General features: G+C 45.4%; 1 protein-coding gene and 1 long non-coding RNA gene across 10 annotated transcripts in view; one reads left to right on the plus strand and one right to left on the minus strand.

Moving 5' to 3' along the window:
• The window catches only part of LOC112833806 (uncharacterized), a 47993-nt gene extending 33654 nt beyond the window's left edge, over positions 1–14339 (plus strand). The window contains exons 4-5 of the long non-coding RNA XR_012380876.1: positions 13777–14103; positions 14192–14339. This is a non-coding gene — a long non-coding RNA (uncharacterized lncRNA). The remainder of the gene's footprint in view (positions 1–13776; positions 14104–14191) is intronic.
• KIF9 (kinesin family member 9) overlaps positions 6450–14833 on the minus strand; it is a 46060-nt gene continuing 37676 nt past the window's right edge. For 8 of the 9 annotated variants that reach the window (XM_073901096.1, XM_073901092.1, XM_073901095.1 and 5 more), the window contains 4 exons: positions 14342–14518; positions 13931–14046; positions 13413–13517; positions 6450–6771 (listed from right to left, as the gene is read on the minus strand). In XM_073901096.1, coding sequence (XP_073757197.1) covers positions 6721–6771; positions 13413–13517; positions 13931–14046; positions 14342–14518 — 449 coding nt within the window. In that variant the 3' untranslated portion in view covers positions 6450–6720. The remainder of the gene's footprint in view (positions 6772–13412; positions 13518–13930; positions 14047–14341; positions 14519–14833) is intronic. The other variant, XM_073901097.1, reaches the window with a different exon arrangement.

A 14833-nucleotide genomic window follows, 5' to 3' on the forward strand; every position in this document is an offset into this window, starting at 1 on the left:
AGGTGTCAAAACTCCCACTCCTTTCTGAGGCTCTCACCCCAACAGAAGGGATTCTTACTTAATATAGCTTCCTGCCATTCAGAGGGAACAGGAATAATAACAGATATTTATGGAAGGCTTTAGACATTGTAAGGTCTTCATAGACATTATCTCCTGCAATCCTTTTAGCATCCTTGCAGCAGGAGAGGGCAGTGATATCTGCTGTGTCCATTTTACAGATGCAGAGATTGAGACTCAGAGAAAGAAGAGCACCCAAGGTCTGGATTCTGAGTGGCAGCATCTGGACTTGGGAGTTCCCAGATCCTGTGTTTCTTTCTCATATACCTGACCACATATGTGGCTGTGTTCTCCACCCTCTCAGCCTCTCTGGGAGCCTTCCAGGTCCCTCCTTCAGCCTTCGCACCTTCTGCAGAAGGCCAGAGCACAGCCCCATAGCACATCATCCCCAAGTGTAAGAATAGCAGTTGTCTACTCCACACACGCAAAACCCCAGCCTCATAATGCTTTTTACAACTTTTCTGGACAGAGCAGATTCTTCTTCAAGGGACTTGTAACAGAAAAATCCCACCTGCGTTCAGAAATCCATTTTTCTTTTTTTTTTTTATTTTTTGGAAGTCCATTTCTTAACAAGCCACAATCACACAATCATGGCCAGCCTCGAGGTAAACCCCTTCCCTACATGTAAGACCCCTGTTTTCCTTCCAGGGTTTGTGGATACATTTCTACAAATGGAGTGCCTCTCCCTTTATTGTTGTAAAGCTGAGCTGCTCATTAGAAAGACTGTTTTTCTTATTAAAATATTTTCTAAATTTGATATTTTTGTTAATAAAAACAATATTTAATAAATTAAAAATTCTAAAGGGGAAAAAAAAATCCTCGTTTCATCCAGAAACCACCATAGACCTTTTGACATTTTAGTCTTTATTCAAATATAAGTGTGCCTACGTATATGATGTGATTTTCAATTGATACATTAAATAACTCCACAGCTGCTTTTATAGAATCACAGAATTTAGATTTAGAGGGAACCAAGAAGCCTCCAAGTCCTCACTTCCTGGTTGGAGGATTTCTTTCACATGGACCTTAACTGGGGCTGCCAGGACAATGCCTGTGTCCTCCAGGGACTGGGGGCCCAATTTGCATCAATTTTCCAGGTTTGGAAAACTCGTCCTGTTTTTTCCTCCTGAAATGACAGAAAATCTGCCACCACCACTGCCCCACCCCACCCCATCCCGCCTTGGCCTTCACTTCTCAGATTAAATGTCTCTAATTTCTGGGACTATTCCTTGCTTGACAGTTTTTTCAGAGCCTCTCATGATGCTGGTCACCCTCCCCTGGGGAGTCTGTCCAGCGAAAACGCTGCCTCCAGCCCCCAACATGAAGTTCCAACGCAGCCTGGCAGCTGGGGTATACAGTGGGACTACGACTTCCCTGACCAAGACACTTGACCTCCAGTAACACCGCCCAGGATGACACTGGGTGTATTTTTAGCAGCTACTTCTCTGTACTTCAGCTTGTGGTCTTTAAAAGCCATCACAGTCAGGATTAATTAGAGAAAGATAATGCCAGTCTGAATGCTGCCTTTTCAAATTCAAAATCCATTTTGGGGAGTGGAAAGGGAGCCTAACACTGAGGTGTGTGTGTGTGTGTGTTTACCATCTATAAGACATAATGCTGGGCACTTGTTATTGTTAATGTCCTGGCTGTTTCAGTTGGTTGAGGCCCTGCTGTGCACTAGACATACACGGCCCCAGGGTCATTAATCATTGGTTTTACACATAAACAAAGGCTGGGAAATTGGACAACTTGCCCAAGATATGGAGTCCCAATTTAAACTCATAGGTCTTGGCCCAAAGCCTGTGCTCTACCACTATATTGTATTGCCTCAGAAAAATGCAGCCCATTATCAAGAGTTAAGTCCAAAGTGAGACTCCCCAGGGCCAGCTGGTAGGGGGGCAAGTGGATTGGAATCTCCATTCGATGCCAGAGGAAACAGTAATAGAGGTGTCTGAACCCTCCAGATTAAAGATCATGGAGGACAGGGAGGACTACTCTGAGTTCTTTGTCCTATGTTGAATCTCCAAACTTCAGAAAGAAACCTTGGGTGCTGTATTGGTCCAATCTTATCCTTTTCATTATACTCTATTATTAAAAATTGTATCATTAACTACTTTAAATATTTTGTGGTGTTATTTCACTGATAATTCCACTAAATATAGCAACCATCTTTTTTTCCTTTGGTTCATCTGTGTGTGAATTTGTACTTTTATCGGGAAGTCCCAGGAAGTAGTGAACATGCCTCAGAGAAGTCCCATGCAAGGGAGAGGTTAGGATACTCATCCAACTCATTGGTTGAGGGTTGCTCCTCAATGTGTTAACTCCCTGGCATTTGGGCCCCCTTTGCAGCAAGTAAGTCCCTACAGTTGAGAAAGCTTTTGTGTAGAAAGTAGCAGATGCTTTCAGTAGGAAAACCCACTAGCAGGAATGGCAAGGGCAATGGTCTATGATGAAGGCCTGACGGTGTCTGCTACAGAAGTAGCAGAATAGACTTGAAGGAAGTCAGAGTGAGCTATGAGGACATCTGGGAGAAGATTTCAGGCAGAAGAAACAGCCGGTATGAAGGTCCTGAGGCAGGAGCTGCTTGGCATGTCTAAGGAACAGGGGGGAGGCCCACATGGCTGGAACAGAGTGAGCAAGGGGGCAGGAAAGAGTCAAGTCACAAGAGGCAAGATCATGTAGGGCCTTTGAGCTGTTTTAAGGAATTGGGTTTCACTCTGAGAAAACAGGAACCATTTGAAGAACGCAAAGATGTGTGATGTGGTCAAACTTACATCTCAAAAAGATCAACCAAGCAGCTGCTCTGGAAATGGACTATAGAAAAGCAGGGGAGGAAACGCGGACACAGGAAGTTGCTGCAATATCCAGACAAGACATTACAGTGGCTTGGATCAGAATCAGGGCAATAGAAGTGGGGAGGAGTGGTCAGATTTTTAATGCAGTAGGAAGGTGAAGTCCACTGAATTGGACAGATCTGATAATGGGGTGTGAGAAGAAAAGAGGAGTTTAGTATTAAACTAAGGATTTAGCCTGAGCTAAGTAAGGGGATAAGGGAGATAAGGGAGACTGTGGGAGGGGCATATTTGGAGGACAATTAAGTTTTACTTAGTTTTAAACATGCTGATTTGTAGATGTCATTTTTTTTTTTAAGATTTTGAGACACACAGAGAGAGAGAGAGAGAGAGAATGAGAGCGAGCACAAGCAGGGAGGAGAGTCAGAGGGAGAAGCAGACTCCCCAGTGAGCAGGGAGCCCGATGTAGGGCTCAATCCCAGGACCCTGAGATCATGACCAGAGCCGAAGGCAAAGACTTACCTGAGCCACCCAGGTGCCCCTGATTTGTAGATGTCTTAATAGACATTCAAATGGAGATGCCAAGTTAGCTGTGGCTATTACAGGTTTGGAGTTCAGGAGAGCAGTCTAGGCTAGATGTGTAAGATTGAGAATTGGCACATGAACAGACACTTAAAGCCAGGAGACTGGACGAGCGCACAAGATCTCCCTGGGACTGCCTCTGGATCTGTGATTACATGTACACTGGCGCTTCTCATTCTGCCCGCCATGTCTCTTAGCCACACTTTGTTTTCTGTCTTGCCATCCCTCTATGCTCTATTCCAGGCAGCTTCTTCAGATCCAACATCCAGGTCATCGATTCTCTCTTTTGCTGTTTCTAGTCTGTCATTTTAACTTTTAGAACATATTTTCATTCCTAGAAGTTCTGCTTTTTTAAAAAATCTGTGATCGGGGTGCCTGAGTGGCTCAGTCGGTTAAGCGTCTGCCTTCTGCTCAGGTCATGATCTCAGGTCCTGGGATCAAGCCCTGTGTCCAGCTCTCTGCTCAGCAGGGAGTCTGCTTCTCCCTCTCCTTCTGTGCTCTCTCTCGCTCTTGCTTTCTCTCTCAAATAAAATCTTTAAAAAAAATAAAAATCTGTGATCTATTTGGATGGCCTTTATCATATTCCTACTTTTGTCCTTATTTAAAACATACATATATGTTGTATAATCTTTATTCAATAATTTATCTGATCATGCTCTCATTGTGCCTCCACTATGATAGCTTGTTTCCACATGGGCACGCATGTGTGTTTAATCTTTGGAGCTCCTGTTTACTAGGGTTTTGTGGGAATGCTGTATGGCTCAGTAAAGGGCAGGTGCAGATTTTTTTTTTTTTTTTTTGATCCTACTAGGTGTTTCAGCCTTGGGCTAATTTTTAGGCTAATTCCTCAACCTAGTGGTTCCTGGACCACACCATGTAAATCTGAATCCCAAACCTGTGCATGGTTGCAAATTCTCACAGGACCTGTTCCCCTGATCCCTGGGAACTTTTCCCCCAAAAGCGGGGAAACTTTTTCTAGCTTACCTCTTCAAGGATGAAGCCTTCAAAGTGCCAGCTTTATGCAGAGGGTCCCACTTCCAACTTCCTAGGGAGCATGGGCTGAGGTCTTATTTTTCACACTTATGTGGACATTAACACTCACGGGCACCAACGCGCTCACACACCTTCCTATCCCCCGCGGCCACAGCCAGGTCACATGCTGACCACTCTGGGTTTTCAATTCTCCAAAGCCTGGCAGTTCCCTTTCTTTCCTGCAAATTTAGCTTTGCATTTAAAAGAATTTCTAGAGGCGCCTGGGTGGCTCAGTCGTTTAAGCATCTGCCTTCCGCTCAGGTCACAATCCCAGTGTCCTGGGATCCAGCCCCACATCAGGCTCCCTGAGCCTGCTTCTCCCTCCCCATGCTTGTGCACTCTCTCTCTCAAATAAATACATAAAATCTTTTTTTTTAAGCATTCTTTTTTTTTTTTTAAGATTTTATGATTTCATTTATTTATTTGACAGAGAGAGAGCACAAGCAGAGGGAGTGGGAGAGGGAGAAGCAGGCTTCCCGCTGAGCAGGGAAGGAGGCACCCAATAAATAAAATCTTTAAAAAATAATAAAAAATAAAAATTTCTACTTGAGCCAGCATTTCTGTTTGTATCAAGAGTTGTCAGGTTATCTTATCTGTCACACGATGGAACTGGAAGTCCCCTCAGGGGTGATTTTGGAACTAGTTTCTAGAACAACAGGCCCATCTGAGTGGACATGATGCCCCCTAGCTCCCTGTCATGTTGGAAGCATCTGCTCCTGTGAGGAGTTTGTGCGAAGGGTGATCTACCGAGCACCATCCTGGCTTATTCCTGTGGCTCTGCCCGCGCTGACCACTACCTGTTTCACATGTGCCAAAGAGGCCTGTGTAGTAATGAATGAGCTAAAGACAAACGTGCCCAACTGCCGTGACAGAAGCCCAGCTCGCCCTGGCCAGCAGGCCCGAGACTGGCCATCTAGGAATCCTAGGGAGCGATGTCCAGCAGGGCCATGCCATTCCAGCCTGTGGCCCTGCTGGAATGAAGGAAAGGGGGTTGGTGATGCCACAGACAAATGCTTCCTGTGGCCCCAACAAGATGATGTGACCTGTTTGCTATGTCCTCTTTCCTGAGATGCCCCAAAGACCCGGGAACCCCCAATAAGTCCTGGTAAGAGTAGGGGCAGCCAAGAAAGGGAAAGAATCAGAACTCTCTGCCTAAGGCCTCCACTAGCTGGGAGGGTAGGCACAGCCTGGGCAGACTTGTCTATTTGGCCACAATCAAAGGAAACATGAGGACTGACCAACATGGCTGTGTGCACACCATTAGTGATGGTCAGGGACAGTCCCCGTGTGTGTCACCCAGGGGGATGAAGTTGGGGCACTTCAAAGTTGCTCTGCGAAGCCTTGGTGTAGTAGAAGTCTCTGAAAGCTCTTTTAGGATCATTGTGTATCAGTCAGTGAAAGAGAAAGGGGCTGAACAGGAAGAGGGCAGAGACCCTAAGGATGCCTTTCTACTTTCTGTCTTCCACAAACCCCCATCCATCTGCTCACTGAGGGGCTGAAGTCAGAATCACGGGGTCTTTGGACCAATGCCATCCAGTTCAACCTTCCATCCAGTGCATGTTCTGTAACCTCCTTGCCAGAGAGCCTCCTACGGTGGGGCTCTTCCTGCTAATGTCATGGTAACACTGCTCTCATTTTAAGCCTCTTCTTATTGTGAGATAAAAAAAATCTGCCCTTCAGCCATTTCCACCTAAACCCATTCGTCTTCTGGTAGCTGAGGAAGGAGGGCCTCCTGCCTTCACTGGCTCAGGAGCACCTGATGAGCCTATCACCTAAAGGAGCTGTGGGAAGTGGGGCTCCTCAGACCCAGCTCACCCCCAGGATGTCTATCCAGGGAAGGAAAGGGGCCGGCCAGTGGGACAAAGCCGTGCCAGGAGGAGGGTGGCTGAGCTACTTTTTCACCTTCTCACTGGAGACTCAGTTCTGACCCCACGTGTACACAGGGAAGACATCCTCCTGGACAGGAAATAAAAGCAAGTTCTTGAGTGAGCATCAAAAGTCCAGACTAGAAAGTTAGTTTATCCTGTCCCTGCATATAAGGCAGTGAACTGAAACCAAAAGTGTCTGTGAAGGTGAGCAAGGGTGTCCTGTGAAGGATGTTCGCGTTGGGAGGCAGGCAAGCCCTCGTGAGTTCTCTGCGCTGGGCCCCAGCCTCGGAGCAGAGCGTCTGGAGCTCCGGGCAGGTGGTTTAGCAGCCCACACGGAGCAGCCGGGGGCTCCTGGGAGTCCTGTCCTTTAAAGTATTGGCGAGCAGTCTCTATTTCCTGTGTCCCTGCTGGAGGCCCATCATGGTTTTCAAGTAATTGCGCTGGACACAGAAAAGAGGAGAAAACAGGCATTGATTAGGAGGTATGGACCTAAGGCTCAGAAGCCATGCCATTTACCGCCACCCCATCATTCTTCCTGCAAACATCACAGTTTGGGAACAAGGATGCCCTCTGACCAGTCCCAATTCTGTGAGAAATAGGTTCCATTCATCCCCTTTCATTCTTTTGTCCTAAAGAAAGTGTGTAAAACTGGGGCGCCTGGGTGGCTCAGTCATTAAGTGTCTGCCTTCGGCGCAGGTCATGGTCCCGGGGTCCTGGGATCATGACCTGAGCTGAAGGCAGATGCTTAACCGACTGAGCCATCCAGGCACCCCAAAAAATGGTGTGGCAGGCAGGTTTAAAAGGAAACATGTATGTTCCAAGGGCCCACTTGAAAGTTTCTGTCAAGAATTAGGTTCAAAAAGAAAAGAAGAGGTTTCTATCTGCAGAGGCGTGGGCACACATGTACCCTGGAGGGCCCTCCCTCCCCAAACCAACTAAATGTTCACAAATTCTTCCCTATTAATGCACTGCTGGGCTCTCAGAAAGCAGGCGTGGAAACAGAAACACTGGGCAGTTAAGCAAACGAATGGGAAACCCAACTGGAAATGTGGGTATGAATCCAGAACCCCCACAGCGTGGGGGACTGGAACTGAAGCTCCTACATTAAACTGGAATTCTTTTGCGCCCCCCCCCAAGTGTTTTTATTGTGGTAAAATACACACTACATAAAATTTACCATCGGAGCCATTTTAAGTGTACAGCTCAGTGGTATTAAATACATTCCTAATGTGCAACCATCACCAGCATCCATCCCCCTCTTTTCATCTTGCAACGCTGAAACTCCATAACCATTAAGCACTAACTCCCCATTCCCTCCCTCCCCCAGCCCTTGGAACTGCCATTCTCTTTCCTGTCTCTGATTTTGGCGACTCCAAATACCTCACGTGAGTGGAATCCTATAGTGTTTGCCTTTTGGTGACTGGCGTGTTTCACTTAATGGCTGTACCATTTTACATTCCCACCCACAGCACACACACCAGGGCTCCAATGTCTCCACGTCCTCACCAACACTTGTTATTCTCTGGCTTTCAGATAGTTGCCATCCTAATGGGTATGAGGTGGTTATCTTGTAGTTTCGATTTGCCTTTCCCTAACGATTTGTGACCTTGAGCATCTTTTCATGTGTGTACTGTCCATCTATATGTTTTCTTTTGAGAAATGTCTATTCTTTGCCCATTTTTGAGTTTTAGAAGTTCTCTATATATTCTGGATATTAATCCCTTCTCAAGTTGTAATTTTTTTTTAAGTAAACTACACCACACATGGGGCTCGAACTCATGACCCCAAGATCAAGAGTTTCGTGCTCTACCAACTGAGCCAGCCAGGTGCCCCTCACGTTGGAATTTTTGGAGGAGGTTAAAATGGTCCTGCGTTGGCAATGCCCCATGGCTAACTGCAAAAGCAGTGCAAACACTGTCGGGGGGAGAGAATGCACTTATGGACTCGGGACTCCGACAGCTGCAGGTCAATCAACTGTGAACTTATGATTTAAACACACACACGAATAAAAGCTACCATGAGAGAAATTCAGCAAAATGGAAAACGTTTTGACCTTGAAAAATCTGATCCTATCTATTTTGTGTGTAAAAATACATGTGAAAAGGTTTAAATAAATATAAGATGGAATGGCTCAAGTGCAACATCTGCATATAAAGCGTGTGCATTGGCATGTCTTAAACAGAAGAAATGTCCAATGCAGAGAGTTCTCCTAGAGACCCAGGGAGGGTGGGAGAATATAACACTGACTACAGAAATGCAGGATTCCTCTGTTGAATGATTTAGAATTTAAATGTTTATCTGAGACTTTGAAAGTAATGAAAGAAAACACAAGGTCTGTCTGGAATATCAAGAGAGATTCATGGTGGCAACCACGCAAATCACTTTGGTTCACCTTTTCTATGATCTTGAAATAATTTATGCCAGTCAAAACAAGTTTACAACAATTTACAATAAGGAATAAAATTTTATCAATAAAAGACCTTGTGGTCCTCTTATTCAATACACACAGTGACTTTAACCAACTGATCAAAATTAACCTCACCAATAATAGGACAAAGCAACATCTTGTGCCTCCTGTTACAGACTGTTTCTATTCCCTCAAAACACATTTGTTGAAGCCTTAATCCCCACTGTAATGGTATTAAGAGGTGGGAAACTTTGGGAGGTAATAAGATTTAGATGAAGCCATGAGGGTGGAGCTCCTCATGATGGTTTAGTGTCCTTACAAAGAAAGGAAGAACACATGCCTAGGAAAGCCATGTGAGCACACAGCAAGAAGATGGCTGTTTACGAGCCAGGAACAAGGCCTTCACCAAGAAGCAAATCTGCCAGCACCTTGATCTTGGACTTCTCAGCCTCTAGAACCATGAGAAAGAAATGTCTATTGTTTAAGATCCCAGCCTATGGTATGTTGTTATAGCATCCCAAACTGACTAAGGCACCTCCTGATATGATGTACCATGAAGAATGTAACATCATTTCTGTGGTATTCCTGCCCAAAATGCATAACTCGAATTTAAATCACAAGAAAATATCACACAAACCTAAACTGGGGACATCCAACCAAAAAAATTGGCCTGGACTCTTCAGAAATATAAAAATCATACACAAAGAAAGACTGAGGAATTGTTCTAGATTAAAGGAGACATGGCAACTAAATGTAATGCATGATTCTAGACTGGACGCTGGACAGGGTGGGAAGGGAGAATAATCATAAAGGACATCATTCGGACAACTGCAAAAGCTAAATATGGACTTCGGATTAAATAATATAGTTGCATCATTGTTAATTTTCCTGATTTCAACTACTATATCATGATTATGTAAGAGAATGTACTTGTTCTTAAAAAATAAACACTGAAATATTTAGGAGTAAAAAACCAGAGAATAAAATGTTCTAAAATTCACTGTGGTTATGGTTGCATTTAACTGTGGATATATGAAAAACCACTGAGTTGTACACTTTAAATGGGTGAATTGTATGGTATATAAATTATATCTCAAAGTTATTTTTTTAATATTTTATTTATTTATTTGACAGAGAGAGAACACAGTGAGAGAGAGAGGGAGAAGCAGACTTCCCGCCGAGCAGGGAGCCCAATATGGGTTCGATCCCAGGACCCTGGGATCATGACCTAAGCCGAAGGCAGACGCTTAATGACTGAGCCACCCGGGCGCCCCTATCTCAAAGTTATTTTTTAAAAAAAGAATGAAATAAGAGTTTATAAAAAATGACCAAGTAAATTTGAAGAAGAACCAAATAGAATTTTTAGATATGGCTGATTAGACATAGCTGAAGAGGGCATTAAAAAACTGAAACAGGAATGTAAAGAAATTACCCAAATTACAGTATAGAGATGAGGAGCTGGAAGAAATGACTGACTTTAAGAGATACAGAGGACATAATGAAAAAGTCTAATGTGCATCTAATCAGAATCCTAGAAGAGGGAATAAAAATAAAAAGACAGTATTCAAAAAGATAAGGCTCCAATATCCCTTTCTGATAAAAATACTCAATGAACTAGGTACAGAAGAGAATTTTTTCACCCTGATAAAAGAAAGGTTCTAAAAAGGAACTTCACTTTTAAAAATTTTATTTATTTAAGTAATCTCTACACCTCATGCAGGGCTCAAACTCACAACCCCGAGATCAAGAGTTGCATGCTCTTCTGAGCCAGCCAGGTGCCCCCTAATAATGAACTTCAAAGTGTGTTGCTCAGAGGGTGTTCCCTGGACTAGCCACATAGGCATCATCTAGGAGCTTATCAGAAAAGCAGAATCTCAGGCTCCACCCCAGGGCTGCTGCGTCAGACTCTGTCTTCTAACAGCCTGGTGAGTCATGTGCACGGCAGAGTGAGAAGTGCTGCTCTAAGACTCTTCTTTTCTAGGAAACCCCACAGCTAACATCATACTTAAGAGTGAAAGAATGAATACCTTCCCCCTAAGGTCAGAAACAAGACAAAGATGGCGACTTTCACCTCTTATTTCAACTTTGTACCAGAGGTTCTAGCCAGGCAAATTAGGCAAGAAAAAGATATAAAAGGCATCGGATCGGAGAGGAAGAAGTAAAACTATTTGTATTTGTAGATGACATGATCTTATATGCATAAAGTCCTAAGGAATCCACTAAAAAACTATTAGAATTAATAAATGAGTTCAGCAAAAAATAAATAAATAAATAAATAAATAAATAAATAAATGAGTTTAGCAAGGTGATGGAATACCACATCATTATACAAAAACCAACTGTATTTCTATACAAATACAATGAACAATCCAAGAATGAAATTTAAAATACAACTCCATTCATAATAGCATCAAAAATAATAAAATACTTGGGAATAAAACAATTTTTTAAGTTCAAAACTTAAACTCTGAAAAGTACAAAACTCCACTGAAGGAAATTGAAGACTTAAGCAAATAGAAAGATAGCCTATGTTCATGGATTTGAAGACTTAATATTGTTAGGATGGCAATATTCCCCAAAGTAATCTATAAATTCAACACAACCCCGGTCCCAGCTGGCTTCTTTGCATAAACTGACAAGCTGGTCTGAAAATTTGTGTGGAAATACAAGGAACCCAGAATAGTCAAAACAATCTTGGAAAAAAATGAACAAAGATGGAGAATTCATACTTTGCAATTTCAAAACTAACTACAAATCTACAGTAACCAAGACATTATAGTACTGGCATAAAGACAGACATACAGCCCTGCGTCGGGCTCCCTGCTCAGCAAGGAGTCTGCTTCTCCCTCTCCCTCTGCCCCTCCCCCTGCTCATGCATGCTCTCTCTTTCTCTCAAATAAAATAAAATCTTAAAAAACCCAACAGAATAACTACAACAAACCAGAGGTAAACACAAAAGAGAAATGACAAACAGGAAAATATTTGCAGCTCATATCATAAAGAGCCAATCTTCCCAGTATATCAAGACTTCCTACAAATTAGTAAGAATAAAGACCAAAAAACGATAGAAAAATAGGCAAAAATACAGATAGGCAATTTACAGGAAAAGAAATTAAAATGGCACTTAAACATATGAGAAGCTCAACTTCATTTATAATAACAGAAATACAAATTAAAGCTCCCCTGAGAGGCCATTTTCTCCTTTCAGATTGGAAAAAACCAAAAAGCAGGATAATATATCTTGTGGTGAAGCTGTGGAGGTACAGACGGGTCCAGCTCTAAGCAGGTGATTTGGCACCATCCATTAAAAGTACACATGTCCGGGGCGCCTGGGTGGCTCAGGCGTTAAGTGTCTGCCTTCGGCTCAGGTCATGATCCCAGGGTCCTGGGATCGAGCCCCGCATCGGGCTCCCTGCTCCGTGGGAAGCCTGCTTCTCCCTCTCCCACTCCCCCTGCTTGTGTTCCCTCTCTCACTGTGTCTCTCTCTGTCAAAAAATAAATAAAATCTTTAAAAAAAGTACATATGTCCTTGTGACCAAAAAATTCACTTCTACAAAACTTTCACATATATTCACTTATACGTGAATTTGCACTTGTACAAGGTTATCACAATATTGGTATTGTAAACAAATGGAACCGCCCAAATGTTCCTCAATACGAGACGGGTTAAGTACATTTTGATACATCCTCACAATGGAGTACTAGTATACAGCTTTAAGAAAAAAAAGAAATGGAATGATCTTCAGAATACACTATTTAGTGGGAAAGGCAAGATACAGCACAATGCGCAATGGGAACACAAGAAACAAGTGACAGGGGTTCCGTGTCAGAGAGGATGGGGGACTGGGTATTTGTATTTATATTTACATTTTGTATTTATATTTTTTAAATGATGTGCTCTCTTTGGCAATCTCCCCATGTGCACCTGCTACCTGCTGTATAAGAACGGCCTGTGGGGGGCGCCTGGGTGGCTCAGTTGGTTAAGCATCTGCCTTAGGCTCAGGTCATGATCCCAGGGTCCTGGGATAGAGCCCTGCTGGGCTCCCTGCTCAGTGGGGAGTCTGCTTCTCCCTCTCTCTCTGTCCCTCCCCCTCCACCCCCGCTCATGCTCTCTCTCTCAAATAAATAAATAAAATCTTAAAAAAAAAATAAAATAAAAAGAATAGCCTATGGGCACACCACGGGCCCTCTGTGTTCTGGCTCCAGACTGAGCCTCAGCAGAGCAAGCCCCTCTGCTCTGGCCCAACCTGCTTAGGGAGGAGAGTGCAGGCCCAGCCTGTGGCCAACACCCTGTCTAGCTTTGCCTCAGCTGCATGTGGTCCTCTGTCCCCTGCCTCCTATTTGTGGTGGCCCCCACTGGAGAGGCGGTCCCCAACAGGCAGTGGTCTCAGGAGATTCCCAGACCCTGCCCTGGGCTGTGAACCACACATGGGCCAGCTTAGCTCCCAATAACCATCTCCAGGTCTGTGGGACCCCTGCTGGATGTAACCCAATCTAGGACTCTGTAGAGTTGGCAGAAGATACCCACTGACTCTGGGTGACTCTGTATTTCCCTTGGCTGGCATATTCCTTCTTTGCCTCTCCAAAGTGGGGAGTGTGATCTTGGGTGTCCTAATAATGTGGTCCCTGAGGCCCCACCTTCCTGGAGACATGACCCCCCCCTCCCCCAGTTACCTTCTGTTCTGTCTTGACTTTGGCATTGTAGAAGGAGATGGAGTCAGGGCCCTCCGGCAGCATCATCTGCTGCAGCTGGCTGAACTTGTCCTGGTCATCTTCTCCCTAGGGGAGGCTCAACTCAGCACAGTCCCTTCAGCCTGCCATTGTTAGGAACTACCCTGACAGGGCCTGGGGCGGGGCGGGGGGGGCATCAGGGCAGCCCCTTGTAGGGTCTATAAATCCCCACGCAGGGCAGCTCACACCCCCTGGTCGCATATTTGCCAGATATCCTGTAGCTGCCACCTGGGCAGGATGAGCCACCCCGGAAAGGTGGCAGCAGCAAGTGATGTTTTCTGTGTCCCCATCCTCCATAACTGGGGAGAGACCTGGACCTGTCCATCCGCCTGGGCCAGCTGTGGGAGAGGCTGGGAGCAGCCCAGACACAGCCATGTTTGCGGAGAAAACAGAGGATAAAGGGTACTGCCCACCACCCTGTGCTCATCCACTGTCCCCACGCCGGCCCCCGTGCCACTCACCAGAGCCACGAGCCTGCTGATAGGCACCATGCCTGGCCGGATGCCACTAGCTGGCTTCAGTGACACTTGCATGTCCTCGGGGATGAAGAAGGACTCGTTGTACCAGATATCAAATTCTGCAAGGAGGCAGGAAGACAGCACTGTGAGGTGTTGGGAAGGCCCTGAGGAAGCAGGTAAAGCCTGAGTGTGTGCCTGTCACAGGCTCACCCTCTTCTTCGCTTCCTGCTCTAGGGTCTCACCCTTGCCCGTCTCCCTCTCCAGCTCTCAGAGTCCTGGAAACACTTCGGAAGCCCCTGTCCAGCCCCAGCTGTCAGAGAGAAGCTCTGAAGCCGCTTCAAGAACCCAGGTGGTGGCCTTGCCCTCTGACTCCCGGGAGATTAGGCGGCCGGCCGACCTTCCCGAATGGCACACCCGTGAGCAGGCGGTGGCGACACTGATCCACCAAGTGCTGGCAGTACTGGACCTCAGCCCTGAGGTCACGCAGGTCCTGATACTCAGCCCGGTACTGCTTCTTGAGGTCTTTGAGCTTCAGGATCAGCAGGAATTCCTCCTCGTCAATGATCATCAGCCCCTTGTTCTCGTACTCGCCTGCAGGGACAGAGGAGGTCAGAGAACGAGCTGTGCACTTGGGGCGTGGAGAGGGAGGAATTCTGGAAAGAGGGAACAAAGTGCTGGCAAAACACGAAGACCAGACACCAGAGGAAGGGCTGGGCTGTGGGGCCGGTGTGGGCAAAGCACAAGGAGGCCAGGCCACCAGGCCACGTCTCACCGGAAGAGGGAGTTCAACTCAGAGGGGGCCACACGGGCAACTTGAAGAACAGGAGGGCTGAGCAGGGGAGAGGGTAGAGATGGCGCATGCTTCACACTTACTTTGATCTTAAACCTTATTGGCCAAAGATAGCT

The sequence above is a fragment of the Callorhinus ursinus genome, unplaced genomic scaffold (genome assembly GCF_003265705.2).
Source record: "Callorhinus ursinus isolate GAN/ISIS: 27379988/994484 unplaced genomic scaffold, GSC_fseal_2.0 scaffold15, whole genome shotgun sequence".
In the NCBI taxonomy this organism is placed as follows: Eukaryota; Metazoa; Chordata; class Mammalia; order Carnivora; family Otariidae; genus Callorhinus; species Callorhinus ursinus.